Source organism: Lutra lutra, chromosome 1 (genome assembly GCF_902655055.1).
Source record: "Lutra lutra chromosome 1, mLutLut1.2, whole genome shotgun sequence".
Classification (NCBI taxonomy): Eukaryota; Metazoa; Chordata; class Mammalia; order Carnivora; family Mustelidae; genus Lutra; species Lutra lutra.
This window is the reverse complement of record NC_062278.1, coordinates 173,920,771-173,942,197: the sequence shown is the minus strand read 5'-3', so window position 1 is coordinate 173,942,197 and position 21,427 is coordinate 173,920,771. Positions and strand designations below refer to the sequence as shown.

General features: G+C 36.8%; 1 protein-coding gene across 2 annotated transcripts in view; it reads left to right on the top strand.

The window, feature by feature from the left end:
- Positions 1-21,427, top strand: part of GRM7 (glutamate metabotropic receptor 7) — a 945,741-nt gene that overhangs the window by 298,387 nt on the left and 625,927 nt on the right. For both annotated transcript variants that reach the window (XM_047746126.1, XM_047746115.1), the window contains exon 2: positions 19,386-19,602. In XM_047746126.1, the coding sequence (XP_047602082.1) occupies positions 19,386-19,602 (217 nt within the window). The remainder of the gene's footprint in view (positions 1-19,385; positions 19,603-21,427) is intronic.

Sequence of the window (21,427 nt, the reverse complement as noted above, 5' to 3'; positions counted from 1 at the left end):
GTGGCACAGTCATTTATTAATAGACCTACTTCTTCCCAGGGCTCTTTCCCCTCAAATGAAAAACTTTTGTGAAGAGAAAGAAAAATGGGTCCAAAAGAAAGATAATATCTTAAGGTAATAACTAGATATACCTATGTTTCAGTCCCATAGGCTAATGATGGCTTTCGTATCTGAGACCTACTATGCAAGGCTAAGATTAATGTCCTTCTTTTTACTTCTAATACTTGCTTTACTTTTGGTCTCATCCTACCTTTAACATATGTGTCTCACTCTCTGGGTAGATTTTCGTGGAGCATGTGTAGAATAAAGATAGCGTGTTGTAAGAAAAATTAATCTGAGATTAAAAAAAATCTATTTGGCTAACGGATTTTCAGAGCTTGCATCCACATGATTAAAGATAAGACAGTTATAACATCTCCTTAATCCATTCTGAGCTAAAATCTCACATGAGGCTGGGCTGTATAAATATTCCCACCACAAGCTACACACTTGCTTATTTTCTGCCTTTTGAACACTTGCACTCATTTATCTCCTAGTGCCCTGTTGGGCTGCGTTCAACGCGTTGATGTGACAGCTTTTAGTTTTAGCCTGATAAGGGGTGCTTTGCAACATGGCTGTTTTGCATCACTCCATCGTACCACATTAGAGACTTGTTGGCAGTGAAAATATTTATAGTGAGAGGCCTTTTTTTTTTTTTTTTTTTTTTTGTTCACATCTCTGTTGTTGTTGCAGTTGCTGTCATCTTTGTGTTTGCTTACTTCTCAGGGCAGTGAACCAGCTAACAGTAGCATCCCCTAAGTATCTATTTTGAGGGTAAGAGGCTTGCCTTGCTTGTGTTGTTAGAAATGGGATTTATCCATGAAAATTGACAACTGAATTGTCACCTCCCCCTCAGGTGGTTTCCTAATTATAATTTGTTCTGTGCAGTGTCAGGAAATAGAAGAAGAGAAAAACAGAATATCTTTTACTGCTGCAAAGCAAAGGGGATCAGGGCAGCCTGGGAGCTGAGGAAAAGTCACATTGGAAATAGCTCAAAGGTGCTGGCCGGTCGTGAAGATGAGCTTTTTGGGAAGGTTACTCAGGTGCTTCAAATTGCCTCTAGCCTTAAGTGAACTTGACTAATGATGGGTTCCGTTATTTCTATCCCAGAATAGGCTGGTGCTCTGGTACTTTGTTAAGATTTGAAATTACCTTTCTGAAAGTGCCATCTATTACCGTAACTCTGCACTCAAACTCCCATTTTTAAGTAGTCAGTGGAGGTCAAATGTGTGACACTCAGTTGGAGAGCAATGAAATAAAATTGCCCTGATGTTTTAATTGCCATGCTCTAGACAGCATAGCTTATTTTAAATTGCTGTGGGAAACCACTAGTCACATATGAAACCCTGATAGTTTATCAAGTTTGATGGGTGTATGGTTTGGTGGTTGAAAAATGATCAAGCTTAGAAATGCCTGGGCATCTGGCTTGTCAGTGTTTTGTTTCCTATATAACCTTCCACTTTTTCCTGGATTATGTGGAGTTTGGAGGGAAACAGTTTAATTACTCTTTGCATCATGGGGAACTTAGAGGAATCCTTAATTCACAAAAAGTTTAACATTCCAAGATAAAAAATGTCCATTTAAAACAAATTTTGGGTTACTGCCTCCCTTTCTGTTTCTCCCCCTCCTCTACCTCTCTTTTACTGTGTCCTTCTGTTTGTTATTTATCAATCTCCTCATTTCTACTGTCAGCATATCTCTGTCTCTCACCTCTGTGGCTTTCCTTCATTTTTTTTTTCCTCATGGCCAGACTATTTGTAGTTTGTTTAAAAAAAAAAAAAAAAAGCGTGGGGCACCTGGGTGGCTCAGTTGGTTAAGCACCAGACTCTTGGTTTCGACTCAGGTCATGATCTCCTTGGTCTTGAGATCAAGCTCCTCCTTGGGCTCCACACTCAGCAGGGAATCTGCTTGAGATTCTCTCTCTGCCCCTCCCCCCACTCATTCCCCCCCCCCTCTACTCTTCCCTCCCTCCCTAAAATAAATAAATAAGCCTTTTAAAAAAATGCACTGGTGGGTGCCTGGGTGGCTCAGTTGGTTGAGCAACTGCCTTCAGCTCTGGTTATGATCCTGGAGTTCTGGGATCGAGTCCCACATGGGGCTCCCTGCTCGGCAGGGAGTCTGCTTCTCCTGATGACCTCTCTACTCTCATGCTCTCTCTCTCTCAAATAAATAAAATCTTTAAAAATATAAAAAAATAAAAAAAATTTAAAAATTAAAAAATGCACTTGGACACCATTTCTCTGAGATGTTGGGAGCAAGATGCACACAGTTTGCTTTTAATAATTAAGTAAACCTCAGTTATCTAAATGTGCTATTTCAAAGAAGTTATGCAAAGGTGGATAATGTTCAGAAGCCACAAACTATGCCAAATTGGCTTCATACTAATTTTAGAAGGAGTTATCACTTCACTAGAAAAAAATGATGTCACTTGTAAAATTATCTAACACTGGCATTTTACTGAGCATGTGGAAGGCAATATTTGGGAAATATATTCTTCTATTTGCATTTCTAGAGAGCAGCCACCTCTATTGTGTATTTATAAGGTCACAGCTCTCTCCCCACTAAATGCCTGAAGAGAGATTTTATCTCTTTGTGTCCCTGACATCTCCCACAGGATGGTTCCAGGGAAGTGTTAGGTGAACGGAACTGATCAGAGCAACCATCACTACAAAGAAAATAGATCAAAGCATTTAATACCAGTAACAGTGTGGCATCTCCTCAGACAAATTAGAGTCAAGGCTTTATCATCTATTTACCTTGTCACCAATAACTGTTAACTTCAAGATGGCTGCCTTCTACTCCAGTGTTAATGGTCTTCAGAATAGCATCTAGTTAGAATATTCCTTAGGATGGATTCAGGTTTTTAGTTTTATATTTCTTAATAGTAACTAGGAAGTTGTATCCTTTAAGTCACATGTAATATATAGTACTGTCACTAGTAATATATACAGAGTAATGATAGTAAACATATATTTATACTACACATGCATGGGAAATGTATAAGTATTTTATTCTAAAACCTAAGAGAAACTGTCTTGGGATTTTCTCACATTTTTGGTATTTCCAATATCATTTGCCTAATCCAAATGACGAATTTTCAAATCTGTCAAGTTTTCTACAAGAAGTGGAGAAGCCAGAGCTCCTTAATATGTTTGTTGATTTTGGTGTGGAGACAGATTAGATCAGAATGAAAACAGAGCTTTTTCTCTGAGGTATAATAGTGCCAGCCTGGGTAAAGAGAATTCTTTTAAGTAGGAGCACACACAATGTAATTTTTTAAAAAATTGTATTTATTTTTAATTTCTTTTCAGTGTTCCAGAATTCATTATCCATGCACCACACCCAGTGGTCCATGCAATACATGCCCTCCATGATACCAACCATCAGGCTCACCCAACCTCCCAACCCCTCCCCTGCAAAACCCTGTTTGTTTCTCAGAGTCCACAGTCTCTCATGGTTTGTCTCCCCCTCCAATTTACCCCAACTCACTTCCCCTCTCTATCTCCCAATGTCCTCCATGTTATTCCTTATGCTCCACAAATAAGTAAAACCATATGATAATTGACTCTCTCTGCTTGATTTATTTCACTCAGCATAATCTCCTCCAGTCCCATCCATGTTGATACAAAAGTTGGGTATTCATCCTTTCTGATGGAGGCATAATACTCCATGGTATATATGGACTACATTTTCTTTATCCATTATAATTTTAGAGAGATAACGTGAAAGATGGCTAAGGGAAGACTAGAAGAAGTCAAAATTAAATACACATATGGGGCCGTTTGCTTTCAACAAATCTGGCAGATGTAAAACAAAATGACCACTGTTGGATAGAAAGTAGAAGAAACTTTCTACTTGGCATAGTAGCTCTTTAACTTTCAAAATAAATTACTTACAGTATAGATCTTCTTGAGTTCATTTAAAATTTGATTGTGACTTTCTTTTAAAGTATATTTATTCACTATAAGAAATGAAATGTATCTTCATAACTCTGCTTGGCATTTTAGCTAGGAAATGATCTTTTCATTCATTTTATTTTACTTTCTATGCATGAATATAAACATGCATGAAAGTCTGACTGCTGAAAACCTGATACCTAGTATCTGTAACTCATTGATCCAAGATACTTGGGCTGATAATGATGACACTGACTCTCATGGGTTCTTCATTTCGGATGATGGTTTATAGCTATAGCTGTTTTCCTGCCCTTGGTAGCACAGAAATCAAGAATTGTAACTTCCTTAATTACTTGAACACAGTAAGTAAAGGGAGCTGTCTTTACAGTCTGTAAAGGATTGCTATGGCAAAGAAAAAAAAAAAGCCCCAAAATAATCACAATGTTGCCTTTAAGTGAAGTTGAGAGAAAATAAAATGAAACTTTTTTTGAATGAATAGTAAACCGACTCATATTAAAAACATTTGAAAAGAGTCTTGGGTGGGAGAAGATTGGAAAAGTTTAGTGAACTTTCATGGATGTTTCTAGCAGAAGAATTGGGAAATTATAACGGCTATGCCATTAAACACACCAATTTAATGTCTGGACTCTCTTCGTGGGATAAGAATACTATTTGGAGGTCATTGTAGGATAATGTTAGTAGAAATGTACTCCCAACATCTTTTATCACCTATGGTCAATATGTAGTTAATATCCTACTAGGGAATTAATTATTGACTACTACTTTGTCTTCTTTGTTTTGTCCACAATTGTTTTGGAGATTAGTTTAATCAGACTTAAATTGTCAACTGTATCTACTTACCAGTCCCATGGCCTAGAGATGCAGATGGCTGACTTATCCATCCTTCAAGATTGTGGTAGGTAATGGCCACTCTGTCTATATTCCTTCTTCTTCCTTAGTAATAAGCTTCAGTATTATTTGAGATGACAATGTACATGACTAAAAGACTACATTAAAATTTTTTTTTTTTTCTTGCAACTAGATGTGATCATGAGACTCTTTTGAATAGTAACATAGGTGGAAATGTTACATGCAAGTCTGGAAATATGTCTCAGAAAGACTTCATCTCACTGGAAAATGTGCCCCTTTGTCTTTTTCCACATCTCCCATATTGTTCCCTCAAATGAGTCTATCATTGCTGGAGCTTTGATACCCTTCAGAACCATAAGTGATGTTGAAGATGGAATTGATATGCTGGTATGGTAGAGCAGAAAACTACAAAGTGCCTAGTTCCCTGGTGACAATGGGACTGTCCTGCCATTCTGCCAGCTCTGGGCTGTTTACCTATCAACTTATTTTATATGACTCATATAAAACATTTTAAACATATAAACATAGAACATTTTATATGACTCATATAAAACACATGTTTATGAGTAACTGTTATTTTGAGTTTTCTATTTTTGAAACCAAACCAGTTAATAATTGGTATTGAATAAAAGCCAAAATGAGTCTTTTTAATTTTTAAATATAATGTGCAGAGGGATCATGCACTTTAAAACAGTATGGATTTTTGAAACATCACTGTAAGAACTAGTCAAAATATGTGATTCTAATAATTTTTCAGTAACACTGTGACAAGGTGACTTTTCACAAATTATATTGCCTGAGTATCTTTTATTTTTTTTCCTGGAGGAAGTAGAGATCTGACTCCATTAGTACCAGCATCATATCCTTTGCCATTTGCAACCTAACATCTAAAGGACAAGTTCAGGAAAAGGATATGATGCCCACATCCAGGCAAAATTTGCCTCTAATAGGAATCCATGTGTTATGGAGGGGATTAGCAGATCTGTCTCAAAATCTTTCCTGAAGCAGCCTTGTTAAAACCCAGGTGTGGTACTGACATTGGTGATATTTTCTCTCTCCCTCAATCTCCACAGGAAACAGTCAATCTAAAATATAATTACATGTAAAAAAAATATGCAATCATGGTAATTGGATGATGATATGGTGGCAGGTGATGTGATAGTAGAACTTGCAGGGTATAGGGAAAGAATATTAAAAATGGTAAATTCCAGAACAAATCAATATTTCCAACAATGTACAGTGAAGAGCACTTACCAGGCTATTTCAGTCGGCAAAATATCCTGGAAATCTTACAGGGGTATTTTATCACATATATGCTTAACCAAGAATTAGTCACCTGGTTCCAGGTCCCCAAAACTGAAGCTAACAATGAGATGAACGCAGTACTTTTCTTTCCAGAGAGAGATATCTGGGTCAATGAAAGACATGAGTGCAGAAACCAGTACAAGTTCTACTTACTTAACGGTTGACAGTTCTGTTTAGTATAAATTCAAATAGTTTACAGTTATATCAACATCTACTAACTCCACAGATGAACTTCACCAACATTTTGGACCTCTGGCTGAGACTTTGTCCTTCCAAAATCTTTACCATTTATTTGTCCATGCCCATCCAGGAACTAGGAAGAAGGACTGGAAAGAACAACAACAACAAAAAAAAAAAACCAAAAAAAAAAAAAACCAAAAAAAAAAAACAGACAAATGCTCAGCTTTACTGCTTCTTCCAACGCTTGAGTTCTATAGGCAGGAGATATACCTACTAACAAAGTGACCACATTCCTCATTTCCCCAAGCAACAGGGAATACCTCTCTTCGGGTGTCAGGTGAAACCATGAAAAACTTTTGTCACAGAGACTTTGTTGAAGGATCAGTGATACATTGTTGATGAAAGGAACATTTCAGTTATTACACACCAGGTACCTGGGACTAGTAACTCTTGAGATTTCTCTCTTTGTGTCACCTTATTATTCTTCTGAGAGTGCACTAATGGATGTCAGAAAGGTTCAGTGTATTTTATTAGTGTGTAAAAGTTATTACTATAATAGAAGAAACAAAATAAACTCAGATAGGTATTCATTTTCTTTCATCATTTTGCCCTATTCTTTCTCCAGCTTTAAAGCAAGTGGAATTATGGATTCTACTCTCAAGTCATGCAAGTTCCTCTGCTTTCTTCAAAAGAATCCCATGTCTTACTCTATGTATTGTAAGAGTAATTTTAGAATTAAAGAAAGAGACTTTCTTTCATTCCTTTGCTGGGGGATATCTGCCTCCTGTCTTCCAATTAGCTTAAATAGCCCATCTTGGTCATATCTTCTCCAAATTTTGAATTTAAATACTGACATTTCTGTATTTCATTTAGACCAGTTCCCCCACCAAAGTGGTTTCAAATATATTTACATATTAAATCATCACACTCCCTAATGTTGGTTTATCTCCTTAATTCTTATACCTACAATTCCTAAATTTACAAATAAAAAAAAATCTAGTCATAGTGCTAGTATAGTATCATATTACCTAAATTAAATGATATTTATTATGCAGGAATAATAGGATGACGAATCATCCTATTTGTATTAATAAATAGTTCCTAAATTCTTGTTTACTCAGAATATAAGCCATATAAAAGCTAAAATAAACAGCATAGCTTTCCCTCCCTTGTAGAAGAGAAAGAAAGTAAATAAGGAATTTTTGTCTAGTAAGCCTCTTTCAGGGAATCAAAGGATCAGCACAAATTTAACTTCACCTTCTGGAACATCTACATCTGTAGTCTTATACAATGAGAATTAATGTACCTAGAGCCCTGCCAGACCCTGAAAAGGCTCCTAAGTCACTAAGCAAAGATTGCATCATGTTCAATAGCATTTCTTTTTAGTGCACTTTATTGTGCCCTAACTTCTTGAAAACTGAAATTCGCATAGACCACGGTGCATAGCTTACTACAACATTAATTAACTGTAGTAGTCCATTTTCAATACTCCATTTTACTGGACTAGAACATAATAAAGGTGGCAATGGTTCTCAGAGAGAAAATAAATTTGGATTTCATTTTATTTTCTTTATCACTTTAAGAAGTTTCTGGCTGTGTCCATGTGAAGGACTGAGCATGTCGGTTTCTTATCTCCATGCATTCTTTTGAGAGACCAGATAATTGAAGGTGACAGGGAAATGCACAGAGCTCTGATAATTGGGAAAGATTGGCAGGTAGAGGGGGAAATATGTAAAGCTGAGTTTGCAAGACATTAAAAATATCTCTTCATTTTTATTTTGTGACCACAGTGTTGTGACTATAATTGTCCTTTCCACACACAAACCTCAACTGGTTCAACTGAAGCAATTTTTCACCCCCTGCACTGGCCCCCTCTGACTGCCCAATACATACACACAGACAGATGGCGATATTTTGTGTTGTCTGCAGTCATCTTTGACTGTGACAGCTACAGGTTGTGCTACTGGCACCTAGTGACAGAGGTCAAGGATGACACTAACCATCCTACACCACACAAGATGATCCCTCCCTATACCACAAGAGAGAATTATCTGATCCCAGAAGTCAATAGCAGCAAAGTTAAGGAATCCCATTCTACAGACGGTTGACATTTATATTGCTAGTGGAATACCTCAAAAGTCAGCCTTTGGTGTTCGGTAAACCACACTCTAGATGTGAGACTCTGGCCGCCATGGCCTGAAAGAGATCTAGGATCATATCTAATAAATATGAGAAATGTTGAAATAACACTTACTTTGGTTACTTTTTTTTTTTTTTCTTAATATGTGGTTGTCTGCAGGAATACTGGCCAGAGGTAACTCATAGATATGTAGGATCAGGAAGAAGGCTGAAAGGTTATAAAACTCACCCTCCCATTTTCTTCTGTTTCTCTAGTAAAGCATATGCTGATGACTTCTATGATGCCATGTTAGGGGTATCAGAAAGGTCTCCATTAACTTTGTCATTGAATGCTATGGAAATGTGGGTGGAGATATTTATCTAATCTACAAAAGTCCTTAGAGATCCTGTCTGTATACTATATACATATATATCCCCAGACACACTTTTAAGTAGAATGCTTCTTTAAGCAAATTATCACCAGACAGAACAGCATTGTATACCACATATGACATGTCAAATTTTTGTTCTGTAGCTCTTTCACTTTTACCCTGTGATGTAGCTTGGGCTTATATGATTAACCCCATTTTATGGGTGGAAAAATAACCCTGGTGAGTTTATCTACCTTGATGGGAATTACATGTGTTATTGCTGTTTTGGCTCCTGTTAACCATCTAAAAGTTCCAGCTTTCTCTTTTTTGTTTTGTCTTTTTTTTTTTAAGATTTGTTTATTTATTTTAGAGAGGGAATGAGAGAATCTCAAGCAGACTCCTCACTGAGTGCGGAGCCTGATGCAGGGCTTGATCTCATGACCCTGAGACTATGACATGAGCTGAAGTCAAGAGCTGGATGTTTAACTGCTGAGCCACCCAGGTGCCCCTTCTTGAGTATTTATGGTCATAAGAAATGTGGATAGACATGTTCCCCCTGCCCAGGGACTTTATACACTGATTTATTAGAATCAGGATGTCAAGAATGTGACTTCAACAAAATTATGATGGTCTCAGGACCCTTAAGAAAAATCATCCCCTTGTTTCCCTTGTGCGCATCCAGGCAGTGCAGAGAAGGAAGTGAATACAAACAGGTAGAAAAATAAGGAGAGGCTCCAATCTAGATCCTGTTCCTCTCCTACTTTGGTGTTTTCATGTCTACATAAAGTAGGGTTTCCCACTCAGAACATGGCTGGGAGGTAGATGGGTGACTTTTGAAGATCAGAGTAGATAGGAATTACTAAACCAGTATATATTTTCCAGATTTAGATTTAAAAAAAAAAATGAAAGTCCATCATAGAACCAATCACTGAGTCCTTTGAAAGTGTGGATCAGCTTGGTCCAAAGTTAACTAAATCCTCAAAGCATTGTCTGAAGAAAGAAAGGGCATAGCTGCATAACAGAAGTCCTGAATGCTGGAGGACCTTGTGCCAAGACAGAGTTTGAAGATTGGAACACCTGTACCCCAATGTTTACAGCAACAATGTCCACAATAGCCCAACTACGGAAAGAGGCCAGATGTCCATTGACAGATGAATGGATAAAGAAGAAGTGGTATAGATATATGATGGAATACTATGCAGCCATCAAAAACGAAATCTTGCCATTTGTAGTGCTGTGGATGGAACTAAAGTGTATTATGCTAAGTGGAATAAGTCAATCAGAGAAAGACAATTATCATGTGATCTCACTCGTATGTGGAATTTATGAAACAAAACAGAATCATAGGAGAAGAGAGGAAAAAAATAAAACAAGATGAAACCAGAGAGGGAGACAAGCCATTAGACACTCTTAATCATAGCAAATAAACTGAGAGTTGCTGGAGGGGAGATGGGTGGGGGAATGAAGTAACTGGGTAATGGGCATTAAGGAGGGCACTTGATGTAATGAGCACTGGGTATGACTAATGACTCATTGACCTCTACATTTGGAACCAATAATACATTATATGTTAGTTAATTGAATTTAAATTAAAAAATTGAAAAGAAAAAAAATATTAAAATAAAAAATGAGGATTATTCTAAAACTTGAATTTAAAATGCAGTGGATAAAAAAAAATAAAAAATAAAATTCAGTGGATAGACATGTTCTAAGTGACACACAGACGTTCCAAGGACATCTCCTAACCGTTCCTAACATTTGCCAACTATGTGAGGTGTAAAATATTAGGTTGCCCCACTTTGCCTTTATATTACATCTCATTTATTCACATTAGTCTAGATCAGGTGATGTTGTTCCCCTTGACTCAATAGCTATATGAATCGTGTGTTCTATTTGGCCACATGTGCCAACATTTGGATTCTGAAATATAGTCATCTTTACCACAATTCTAGAAACTTGGAGAGAAGAAGCAAAACAATGAAATTCATGATGATAATATTTTTATCTATTAAAGGTTGTTGCCAAAGTTCATGAGGTTACATATATAAAGTATCACGCATCTAAAAGTACAATATATAGAGAGATTTAATAAAGAAATTGTAATAAAACAAATTAGAGATAAATTTCTTGAAACATGTATTATACATGTTTGCTTGCAATATATATGGCTTGCAATCCATACATAGAACTACTTGGTTGCCAAGACGGTTATTACCACCCACGGAATGTTGAAGGTGTTTGGTGTTATGCAATTAAAGAAATGAAAGATGAAGGAAAAACAGTTGAAATACTTGATGATAATCTCTGTTGTGAGTAATTTAAAGTTGAATGAAACTCCAGATATTAGACAAATTGAAAGTTATTAATCATTACTCAGTACTTTGAAATAAATAAATACCACCAAAAATCAGGATTGAAGTCCAACCATCCTTATATGAGCTGAGATATTATCGAGGGAAGAGATAAGTATAAATTGAAGAGAATGCTTCAAAGAATGAACCTGAAAGGTTTATTCATTCAATTTCCCTTTTTCCAGATCCATATCAATAAAGCTTAATAAGAACTAAGAGTGAAATTACTGCTAACTGTGAACTTAATAATGCCCCACTGGGAGTTTATTAATATCTCAACAGGTACACTGAAGCATTATCTTAATTGCACATGATACTTTCAAAAATTGTCTTTAAGAAGTTTTGTGGAAACTGCCCTCTGGAACAAGCATTAGTACATTTTGTATTTCCTTTCCTTGCTGTGCAGATTTCCCAGGAACATGGAACCATAAACCTCATTTAGTTTTACAAAAATAACAAGTTTCCAGGTAAACAACCTTGTCATAGGCAGTCCTTCTAATATAAAGAAGAAGTTCAAAATGCATCGAACCAATTTCAGGTCTTTCATTTTTTCTAAATAAGTGAAATGGGTCTTTCATTTTGTAAATATTTAAGAATTTATTTTAAAGAGTATCAAGTTTATGTTGGATTAATGGTAACAGTTTGATTAAAAACATTAGAGTAATCCAGCCCAAATCTGGTTTTGGGTTTTCAGTTATTTTGGCAGATTTGGACACTAAGGTGATGCTTAAAAGAGTGTTTATTCCAAGCCCATGGTATCCCTTTGCCTAGAAATGTTTAACTTTGCAGTAATTATGGGATAAATTAAATTTAGTAGATTTCAATCTTGTCAACACTTGAAAAGTGAAAGTACATCACACATTCATTTGATTTTCTATTAGACACGGCATAGAATTATTTTCTCTAGATTTGTTTAATTTATTCCCTTTTTTACCCCCTATTTTAATTTGCTTGTGACAATGTTAACATTGAGCAAAGACATTTAACTAGACATTTAACATGGGATGTGAAATACTAATTGCTTCTTGCATCTGACATTCAAGCCTAGTTGGGGAAGGGAGAAAAGCTAAGGAGACAGCAGGGCAGAATGACCGTATTTAAAATGATAAATTTAAGTATATTTTGAAGAGTTAGACTGAACTCTGGGCACTGCCCAGTGGTGCCCAGAATTATCAAATCTTAGGTCTAAGAGAAAAGAACAATTAACAGTCTAAATGATTTCCTAAGTTCCCTTTACCTTTGAATCCCCAACCAATGTCAGCTTGTTCTACATTCCAATGAAGAGGAGGGAAATCCTAGGGGATAGTGTGCCAAGGGGGAAAAAAGGGCAAAAGAAGGCATTTGCATCCATGCCTAAACCTGTCAGTCACAGGTCCACCAAAGACTTGGATAACTCCCAACTCCTGTGGGTCTCTTGGCCCACACCAACCAAGTAGATGACGATTCTGTTCTCTTATGATTATTCTATTCATTCATTTGCTGGCTTACTCATTCACAGTGCTATCTAGTGGTGATGATGAACAAGGTCCTTGTTCTCCATGGGGGTAAGTTTTCTCCAGAAAAGGAGAGAAGAATAAACAGATAATTACACAGGTAGCTAACAGCATGCTGAAAGTTGTGACACTTATTTCCAAAGGAAAACCACAGTGTTTCAAAACTCATCAGTTGGGGCACCTGGGTGGCTCAGCAGTTTAAAGCCTCTGCCTTCAGCCCAGGTCATGATCTCAGGGTCCTGGGATGGAGCCCCACATCGGGCTCTCTGCTCAGCAGGGAGCCTGCTTCCCTCCTCTTTCTCTGCCTGCCTCTCTGTCTACTTGTGATCTCTCTCTCTGTCAAATAAATAAATTTAAAAAAAAACAACAACAATTCATCAGTTGACCTTCCCATGAACTCTGGCTTTCTAGGGAGAACATTGGAGGCTAGGAGAGAGCCTTGCGGGCCTCCTAGTGATTGTGAGTGCTAGGAAATGGATGTGAATTAACTCAATTACTCTGTCTGTATACCAAACAAATCAGGTACCACAGTCACTGTATTTGTTAGATACAAATGAACTTGAATTTTTTAGAAGATAAAGAGGATATAAGTTATTTAAATGCCCCTTTAATTATTCTTGAACATTCTTGAAATTAGTTTCCCCCTGGTCTTAATTCTCTTAGAGTTATAGGAATTCTTAGAATTGTAAATGTGCGTACGTAGTTTAAAGGTTAAAGTAAGACCACAGTGAATTGGGATTTTGTTTGGTTGTTGTTCTCTTTTCTATTTTAAGAGTAATATATGGGTTTGAGAAATGTCGCATCTGATAACTTGAAGAATGAATGTTTTATTGCTGTTTTTATTTTGTTTGCTTTTCAGTGTTTAAAAAGGGTCAAGGAATTTGGCTTCTACATAGCTTTCAAATGACAATTTTCAGGTGTGAGAATAGCTCAAAAACTCAATTACTTGAAACTAGTTTCCATCTTGTGATTATTGTCACCTGATTCATACCTTGGGAAAAATAATTGGAGAAACTGAGATTTTCTTTAAAAAAGAGACTTGGTGGAGGTGGATGCTTTTTCTACTCCTTGAAGACACTTAGAGTACCATGAGTTCTATCTAAACACTGCTTTGTTTTATTTTGCAAAATGAGATTTTAACTGATAGTCTTAATTCTTCATTTGACTATATATTTCTTAAGATAAGAAATAAAAATAAATGCTAGTTGACTTTAAATGCTCAGTTTGAGAAATGTGAAAAAGGGAAGCTGTTTTCACCATTATCATTTTTGTTTTCCTGGATATTTTAGCTGATGTAATTAGGAAATAAAACTAAATGAATTTTTATAATATAACTTCCCTACCTGAAAATCCCAAGGAAATAAACTGAAAGCTATTAAAACTAATAAGAATTTTAACAGGGGTGTAAGTCACAAAGTAAATATACAAAATTAATAGATTCCTGTATACCAGCAATAAATAGAAAACAAAATGAAAATGTTATATCATTCATAATGCAATAAAAATAACAATTATCTACAAATAAAGTTAATACCAATTATCTAGAAATAAAGTTAACAGTGTGCCTACATGGAGAAAGTCATAAAATTTTACTAAGAGAAAAAAATGAACAGAATGGATGAAAATAGTTATTTTCTCATAGGGGAAAATAAAATATTATATGTGTATCAATTCTTCCCAAATTAATTTGTAAATATAATGTAATTCTCATCAAAATCTTAATGAAACTTTATTATGAATGTGAAAAAAATTATGCTAAAATTTCAGCTAGAAAATTAAACGTATGTGATTGCCTGTGGTCATTTTTAAAAGAACACCTATGAAGAGAGGATACGTTCCAACTAATAGAGTCCTAAATCCTCTACGCTTATAAGAACTAAAATAATAAAATACTGCCCCAAGACGTGGAAGATAGAAAAGTGAAATGAGAATACACTCCAAAGATCCAAGGATACTTAAGAATTTAATACGTGACAGGAGATGGTCTTTCTCATCAATAAAAAATGATTAATTATTTAATATATGGTGCTGGGGCAAGTAGTTAACCATTTAAGAGAAGTCACTATAGATTGCTTGTCTACCTTCTATAATAATCCCAAATAATTCCCATATAGGAAAATATTTAAATGTAAGCTTCAAATATTTCTGTCACATTGGTGAGGGTAAGGACTTGAACAATATTCTAGGGAAATGCTCAGGGATATCTATGCAAAATTAACTTTGAGGATTCTTCTTCTTTTTTTCTTTCTAGTAGCAAACTTGGAAAATGTTTAAGCACTCAATAGTGAACATTAGGCTTAGATTAGGTTTAGCTGAGCATATTATACAACCAAAAAGAATGAGAAAGAGAAATGAAAGGCTGGAGGTAAGGGGAGGAGGAAAGAAGAGATTAAGACTCACATTTTCATACTTTATAATATGTATGTACATACCCACATGCACAAACAAAAAATGGTAAAGAGATAAAATGTTAACAGGGATGAAGTCACTAAAGTTATTTTCCTTTTGTTTCTCTATTTTTCACAAATAATATACATTTCTAAGAAAAAGTACAAATTCATTCTAAATAATTACAATGGATTATAAATGTCCCCAATCCTTTTTGGGACTCATAAGTAACAAAACCATATTTATGTCATAGACAAATTTTTATGAAGAGTAGAGAATAATAAAATAAAATGAAAATTTAGTCCTATGATAAAGATTAAAAGTGCCTGGGGCACGTGGGTGGCTCAGTCAGTTAATCATCTGCCTTTGGCTCAAGTCTTAATCCCGGGATCCTGGGATTGAGCCCAGTGTCCAGGTCCAGGTCTAGGCTCCCTGTTCAGTGGGGAGTCTGCTTATCCCTCTCCCTCTGCCCCACCTCCACCCCCTTGTGATCTTTCTGTGTCAAATAAATAAATAAAATCTTTTAAAAAAACACTTTACTGGGTTTTTTTGTTTGTTTGTTTTTTGTTTTATCAGAGAAAGGAAGTCTCAAAGAGAAATCGAATATCTACTTTTCTATAGCCAAAGTATTATTACACTTAATTTTCTTCATCAAAAGATCAATTCTGCATTACTATAGACAGGAGGGTTTCAGTAGCAGGAGGAGAAGGTATTGCTAAGGTATCAAGGAGAGTGTGAAGGTCAATTATGGGAGATGACTAAAAATAATTTGGCCAGTTGTAGGTACCAATTATAACATACACTTCAAAATAATTACTTGGTGTGCTTAAATACTATTTTGAAAACAAGTAACTAAATATGCAGCTATATTTTTATCACAGAAATGAAATCCATTTGTTCTTTCATTCCTTATTCTAAATATGCATAATGTAGGAATAAGTACACTGTGTATAAGTTGTGTGCATGATCCTAAAGGTGCATATGCATCTTAAACCAGGAGATATGTCTTATTTATGATAAAGAGATAGACCCCAGATAGTGACCACTTTGAAAGGATGCATGGTAGTGAGGGAAGAAATTGTTTCACCAGGATTTTCATCACTAAATTTAGGATACAGTTTAGAAAATGCACTTGTATTGGGAGCGCTTTACAATTCTGATTTTTTACAGCAGCTACATAAATGCAAATTCAAGTAGAGGGCTGGAAGTATCTTCATTAGCACTGTCTCAAAGGTAGAAAGGGCTTTTGGCAGCAAAGGTATCTGTGCAACAGCATGAAGCTTTCACATTTCCACAAGTTGAAATTGATGGAAATGTATTGACATGCTTGGCTTCTTTCCTTTTTATTTCTTATATGAAAAAGTCTGTCTCTCTCCCCACTCTTCTCTCTCCCTCTCTCTTCATCCCTCCCTTTAATCCCTTCCTTTTTTTTCCCACCCAAAGTCTTTATTCATTTGATATTTTCCTTACCTAAAATTCATAACCTTGTAATGATAACTGAAACATATGGAGCTCATTTTACTAAGATATCTGTATAGGCTTCAACAAGGTGTTTACATAAAATGTTTGAGTAACAGTCTAAGGATGATCACTAAAAAACATTTAGTGGCTCTGTAGTCAGTGCTGTGGACTCCAAAAATCTACTTGCCTTCCTTGTTTTATTTTCTTATTAAAATGGTTTACCAGCAATACAGCAAAGTATCATAGTTGAGAGTTCAGAAGTTCGCACCGGATAGTTTCAGGTGTGAGTACTGCTCTCTTTCTTACAATTTTGTGACTTGAGGCAAGGTCACATTCTACTTTGAACTCTCAATTTCCACTTATATAAAATGAGGTAGTAATCTAATATACTAAAGAATATTTACTGATGGTTAGATAAACTCATGCATAGGAAACTTTTAGAACATAACTGGCTGTAAGAAAGAGTTGGATAAATAATAGGCATTATTTCTAAAGCAATAATGACAGAAATATATTAAAAAAATGTTCTTCCCGGGGCGCCTGGGTGGCTCAGAGGGTTAAGCCTCTGCCTTTGGCTCGGGTCATGATCTCAGGGTCCTGGGATCGAGCCCCACATCGGGCTCTCTGCTCAGCAGGGAGCCTGCTTCCCCTCTCTCTCTCTGCCTGCCTCTCTGCCTACTTGTGATCTCTGTCTGTCAAATAAATAAATAAAATCTTTAAAAAAAATGTTCTTCCCTTAGACAGTAAGGGGAATGTATGTAATAATGTGTCATGGAGTACTTGGAAAGTCAAATATGAGTAATGGGTAAACTTAGTAAGGAAAGACGCACTGTTGTCTGTTTTGATTATCATCACCCCCATGTATGAATCAACCAGTCCGTCCCAGCATTACGCTAAGCACAGCATAATCATTATTCTTATCCCTCAAAACAACATTTTATTAATGATACCTCATTGAATTTAAAACAAACAAACAAACAAACAAACAACTTCACAAGAGCACACTGTCATGAAGAGAAACATCAGGCTTTGGTTCTGGATCCTGCCAATACTAAATCCCATTTTGTTTCCATTACACCTCACAACACTTACTACTACAAGGAGTTTCTCCTTACCCCGCGGACTTTGTCACACTGGTTTTGGGCTTTGAATCAGTGACAGTGCCCCCAGTGGACAAGGAAGAAAATGCATCAAGTATGGGCTGCTTGGTGGGTATATCTATTGTCAGGGCTGTCTGACTTGGTACGAGTAATGATGACCTAGGAACGTTCTTAGAAAAATGAGCTTTACAGAGGTGGTAACCAGCTTTAAACAACAGTAAATGGGTTTAGTTTAGGCAAACTGCACTGGAAGGAGAGGAATAGATCAACACTGAGTAGAATTTTTCAGGGCTCAAGGAATAGACTCCAGTGTAACTTTGGCATTTTTGGAGCAGAGCGACCTTTGGGCTTTGCTTGAGCAAAGATCAAAACTGGCCTGTAGATAATTGAGAAATCCATATGATAAAGCAAGAGTAAATTCTGGGGGAGTATGCAAGCAAAATTTTGTGAAGTTGCTCATTCTTGCAGGCAGATTAATGGTACCAATCATAGTCTATTGCATGCTGAGGTTAGAAGACCGAGGGGGCAATGTATTGTAATCATAAGTGGTTTAGAGGTCCTGAAGTTAGGACCTACGGCAGGGTCCTAACTGATGGCTAATTCGGGGTTTCCTCTTGGGTATTTGGAATCCCAAGCAAACATTTTTTGTCGGGCTTCTTTATGTATACATAATTTGAGCTAAAATCAGGATATCAGGCCTTCTTAGATAGCCTAATCTCATGCGGTCTTAGGAAACAAGTGCTATATCAGGTAATGGGAGAAATCTGCATGTTAGGCTACCCTTCTGGAATGAGGGGGCTGCTATTGGGGCCGAGGATGATCCTTACAGGTATAAGTTCTAGAGCTTTTAGGACACCTGGTTAATACCATGCAGGGTAGGGGACTGGAGGACTGCCTAAATGGAAAAATGGGAATCAGGAACTCCTATGGGCTTGACACAAGCAGAACTGCCAGCCCTCTATCATCACCCAAAGAGGAGCTTAAGAAATTTTGAGGAAGGCCCTCCAGAGTACAGGGACTACTGAAGTGAAGGCTTTGTGGCAAGAAACCCCTGGCCTGGTTCTCAGGGTGTTCCTTAGCTACTTCATAATATTCTTATGAATAATACATGAAATAATGCATGCAGCTCGCTTAGGTATTTCTTCACAGATGGTTGGTACTCAATGTTAGATGTCTAATGACTTCTACCAGTATTCATGAGCTGGGTCAACTAAACCAATCTCTATACAAATTCCAGTTAGGCAGTTGTGTTTTTGTGGTGGTGGTGGTGGTATCTAATAGTTTTTAAGAAGTAAAGCATGGCACCTTGGTGGTTCAGTCGGTTAAACGCCTACCGTTGGCTCAGGTCATGATCCCAGAGGTCCAGGGATCAAACCCTATGACTGGTTCCCCATTGAGCAGAGAGCCTGCTTTTCCCTCTCCCTCTGCCCCTCCCTCCTACTCCTGCTTGCATTCTCTCTCTCAAATAAATATATAAGTGTAAAAAAAAAAAAGTAAAGCATGATTCTAAGTGTTGGTCAGAATGTTTGCAGACTCTTTTCTCCTAGCACCATGACTCATGTGATTCCCACTGCCATCCTCTTTCTCTCTGAGGAGGAAACAAAAGGCCAAGGCACAAAAGTACACACTTTTGAGCTGTCTGAAAGTAGTTGGTTGCATTTAGATGGTTTACAGTTGCAGGCTGTTGTTTGCTAAAACACACATCCTCTTTGGAGCTCAAGCCCTGTATTTTGAGCGAATTATCCTAAGTATAAATGAATCTCTCACATCCTGGTCGTGTGCTCTCTCATGTGGTGCTTTCCTTTCTTTCCAGATCCCCCAGATCAGTTACGCATCAACAGCACCTGAGTTAAGTGATGACCGACGCTACGACTTCTTCTCTCGTGTGGTCCCACCCGACTCCTTCCAAGCTCAGGCTATGGTGGACATTGTGAAGGCCCTAGGTTGGAATTATGTGTCTACCCTCGCATCTGAAGGGAGTTATGGAGAGAAAGGTGTGGAATCCTTCACACAGATTTCCAAAGAGGCAGGTAGGAAGAGATTGCATTGGTCAAATGACCATCTTCACATGGCTGTGGCTTGTAGTGTCCTTTCCAATCTTCGTCATATCAAACCAACACTGTAGATAATTACCATACCCCTACTCTCACATTCCTACTGCCTATTAAGTGAATTGGTAAAGACTTCATTTATAACACTTTGCCATTTTTGAAAAGAATATTTTCAAAAGTGTGAAACTGGAGTCCTTTAAGTTTTGGTAGCAGAAAGGAAGACAAGAGAATATGCACTTAATCTGGTACCTTACTTCTGTGTAATGAGTAATGGTGTGGATTGCAGGCTGCATATAGAAACCTGAGGTGGTGCTGCTGAATGTGCATGTCCTTCCTCTCTGCCCCTCTCTAAAATGCACAAATTGTTTAGAATTATGAGACTCTAATCATGGGGGGGCTCTTTGCTTTGAAGAAAAATGACAGTGACAACTCTGAATTACTTATCCACAACAAAGTTAAACAAATTATCTGGACAGCAGACTGTATTTAGCCAAATAATCTTTGGAACTTTATTTTGACAAAAACAGTTCAATTAAATAGTACTTGTAGTAGATTCTTTCATGTTTCATTGGTTCAAAATGGAAGTAATGAGTTCAAGTGTTTGGCCAGCTGGTTGCCATTGGGGAGACTTTGAAAAATGAGATAGAATCTTCACACTTCAGAATTCTGGCAATAAATATTGAGGCTTCCCCATATGGAAATATTGGATACAGTAAACATGTATTTTAAAGATGCAGGCTTGGGTATTCTTGTAAATTTCTTCATGCTAAAGGTAGGCCCTCAGTTTGGGTTGTAAGAATTTCATCTAATCTAAACCGTTATTGACTGGAATAGTTAGCTGACCGTTAAGGCAAATACACACACACAGGAAAGGTCCTTTTCATGAGGAAAGATTGTCATAAATCCTGAAGACATGGTTTTGAATACTTGACTGTCAGACTACAGTTTCACCAAGACATGTTATGTGTTAGTGGATAGATGGTATATCTTCATGTGGCTACTGAAAAAGGGAGCCAGGGCTTGTATAAATTCCATGATTTTAACTCAGTCCCTTACTGTTTGCTCTCATTTGAATAATTCACTTGAGAACTGGGTCCTTTTTATACTTTTCCATCTGACTGAAGTGTTCTTATTCTTCATACCTTTGACTAGAAAACTCTTGACTGTTGACAGGTCTCATCCTAAATGCCATATCTAGGTTTTTATATAAGCATACTCCAAACTTCCTTGGGTCTACCCACTTGGTTGTATTTTTAGTGTCTTCTCCCACAGCACTTGTCACATACTGGTATAATTTGTTGTTGTTGATGTTTTTTCTGTCTTGCCCCATAGACTCTAAGAGGAGATCCTGTCTGTCTCATTCACTACTACAGTCTCAGCCACAGTGTTTCTAAGGGAAACATACTCAGTATAATTCAGCCAGAAATTCTCTGATTAGGAAAGAAACCTTAAATCTGGGCTTGTGTCATGCATGCTTTGATTTATAAGCATCATTAATAGTTCACTTTGTGAATCTCCAAAGACATACCTTATCAGTTTTGATAACTGCATTTTTTATTTCTTTCTTTGTTTCTTTGACTCTTATTTTGATCCAAATGCTAGAAGCCAATTTAGAGAAATAACTAAAATATGAGCATAAAAGCCAATATAAAAGATAAAGAGAAAATATGGGTAAAATAATAAGATAAGGCTCAGAGATACAGTTCAGATATCATCTCATTCTACGTAATTGCTGCAAGTTGGTCTCAGATTTAATGCTGATCTTTGTGCGGGATAAAGCAAAGAGCAGTACCTATTTTGTTAC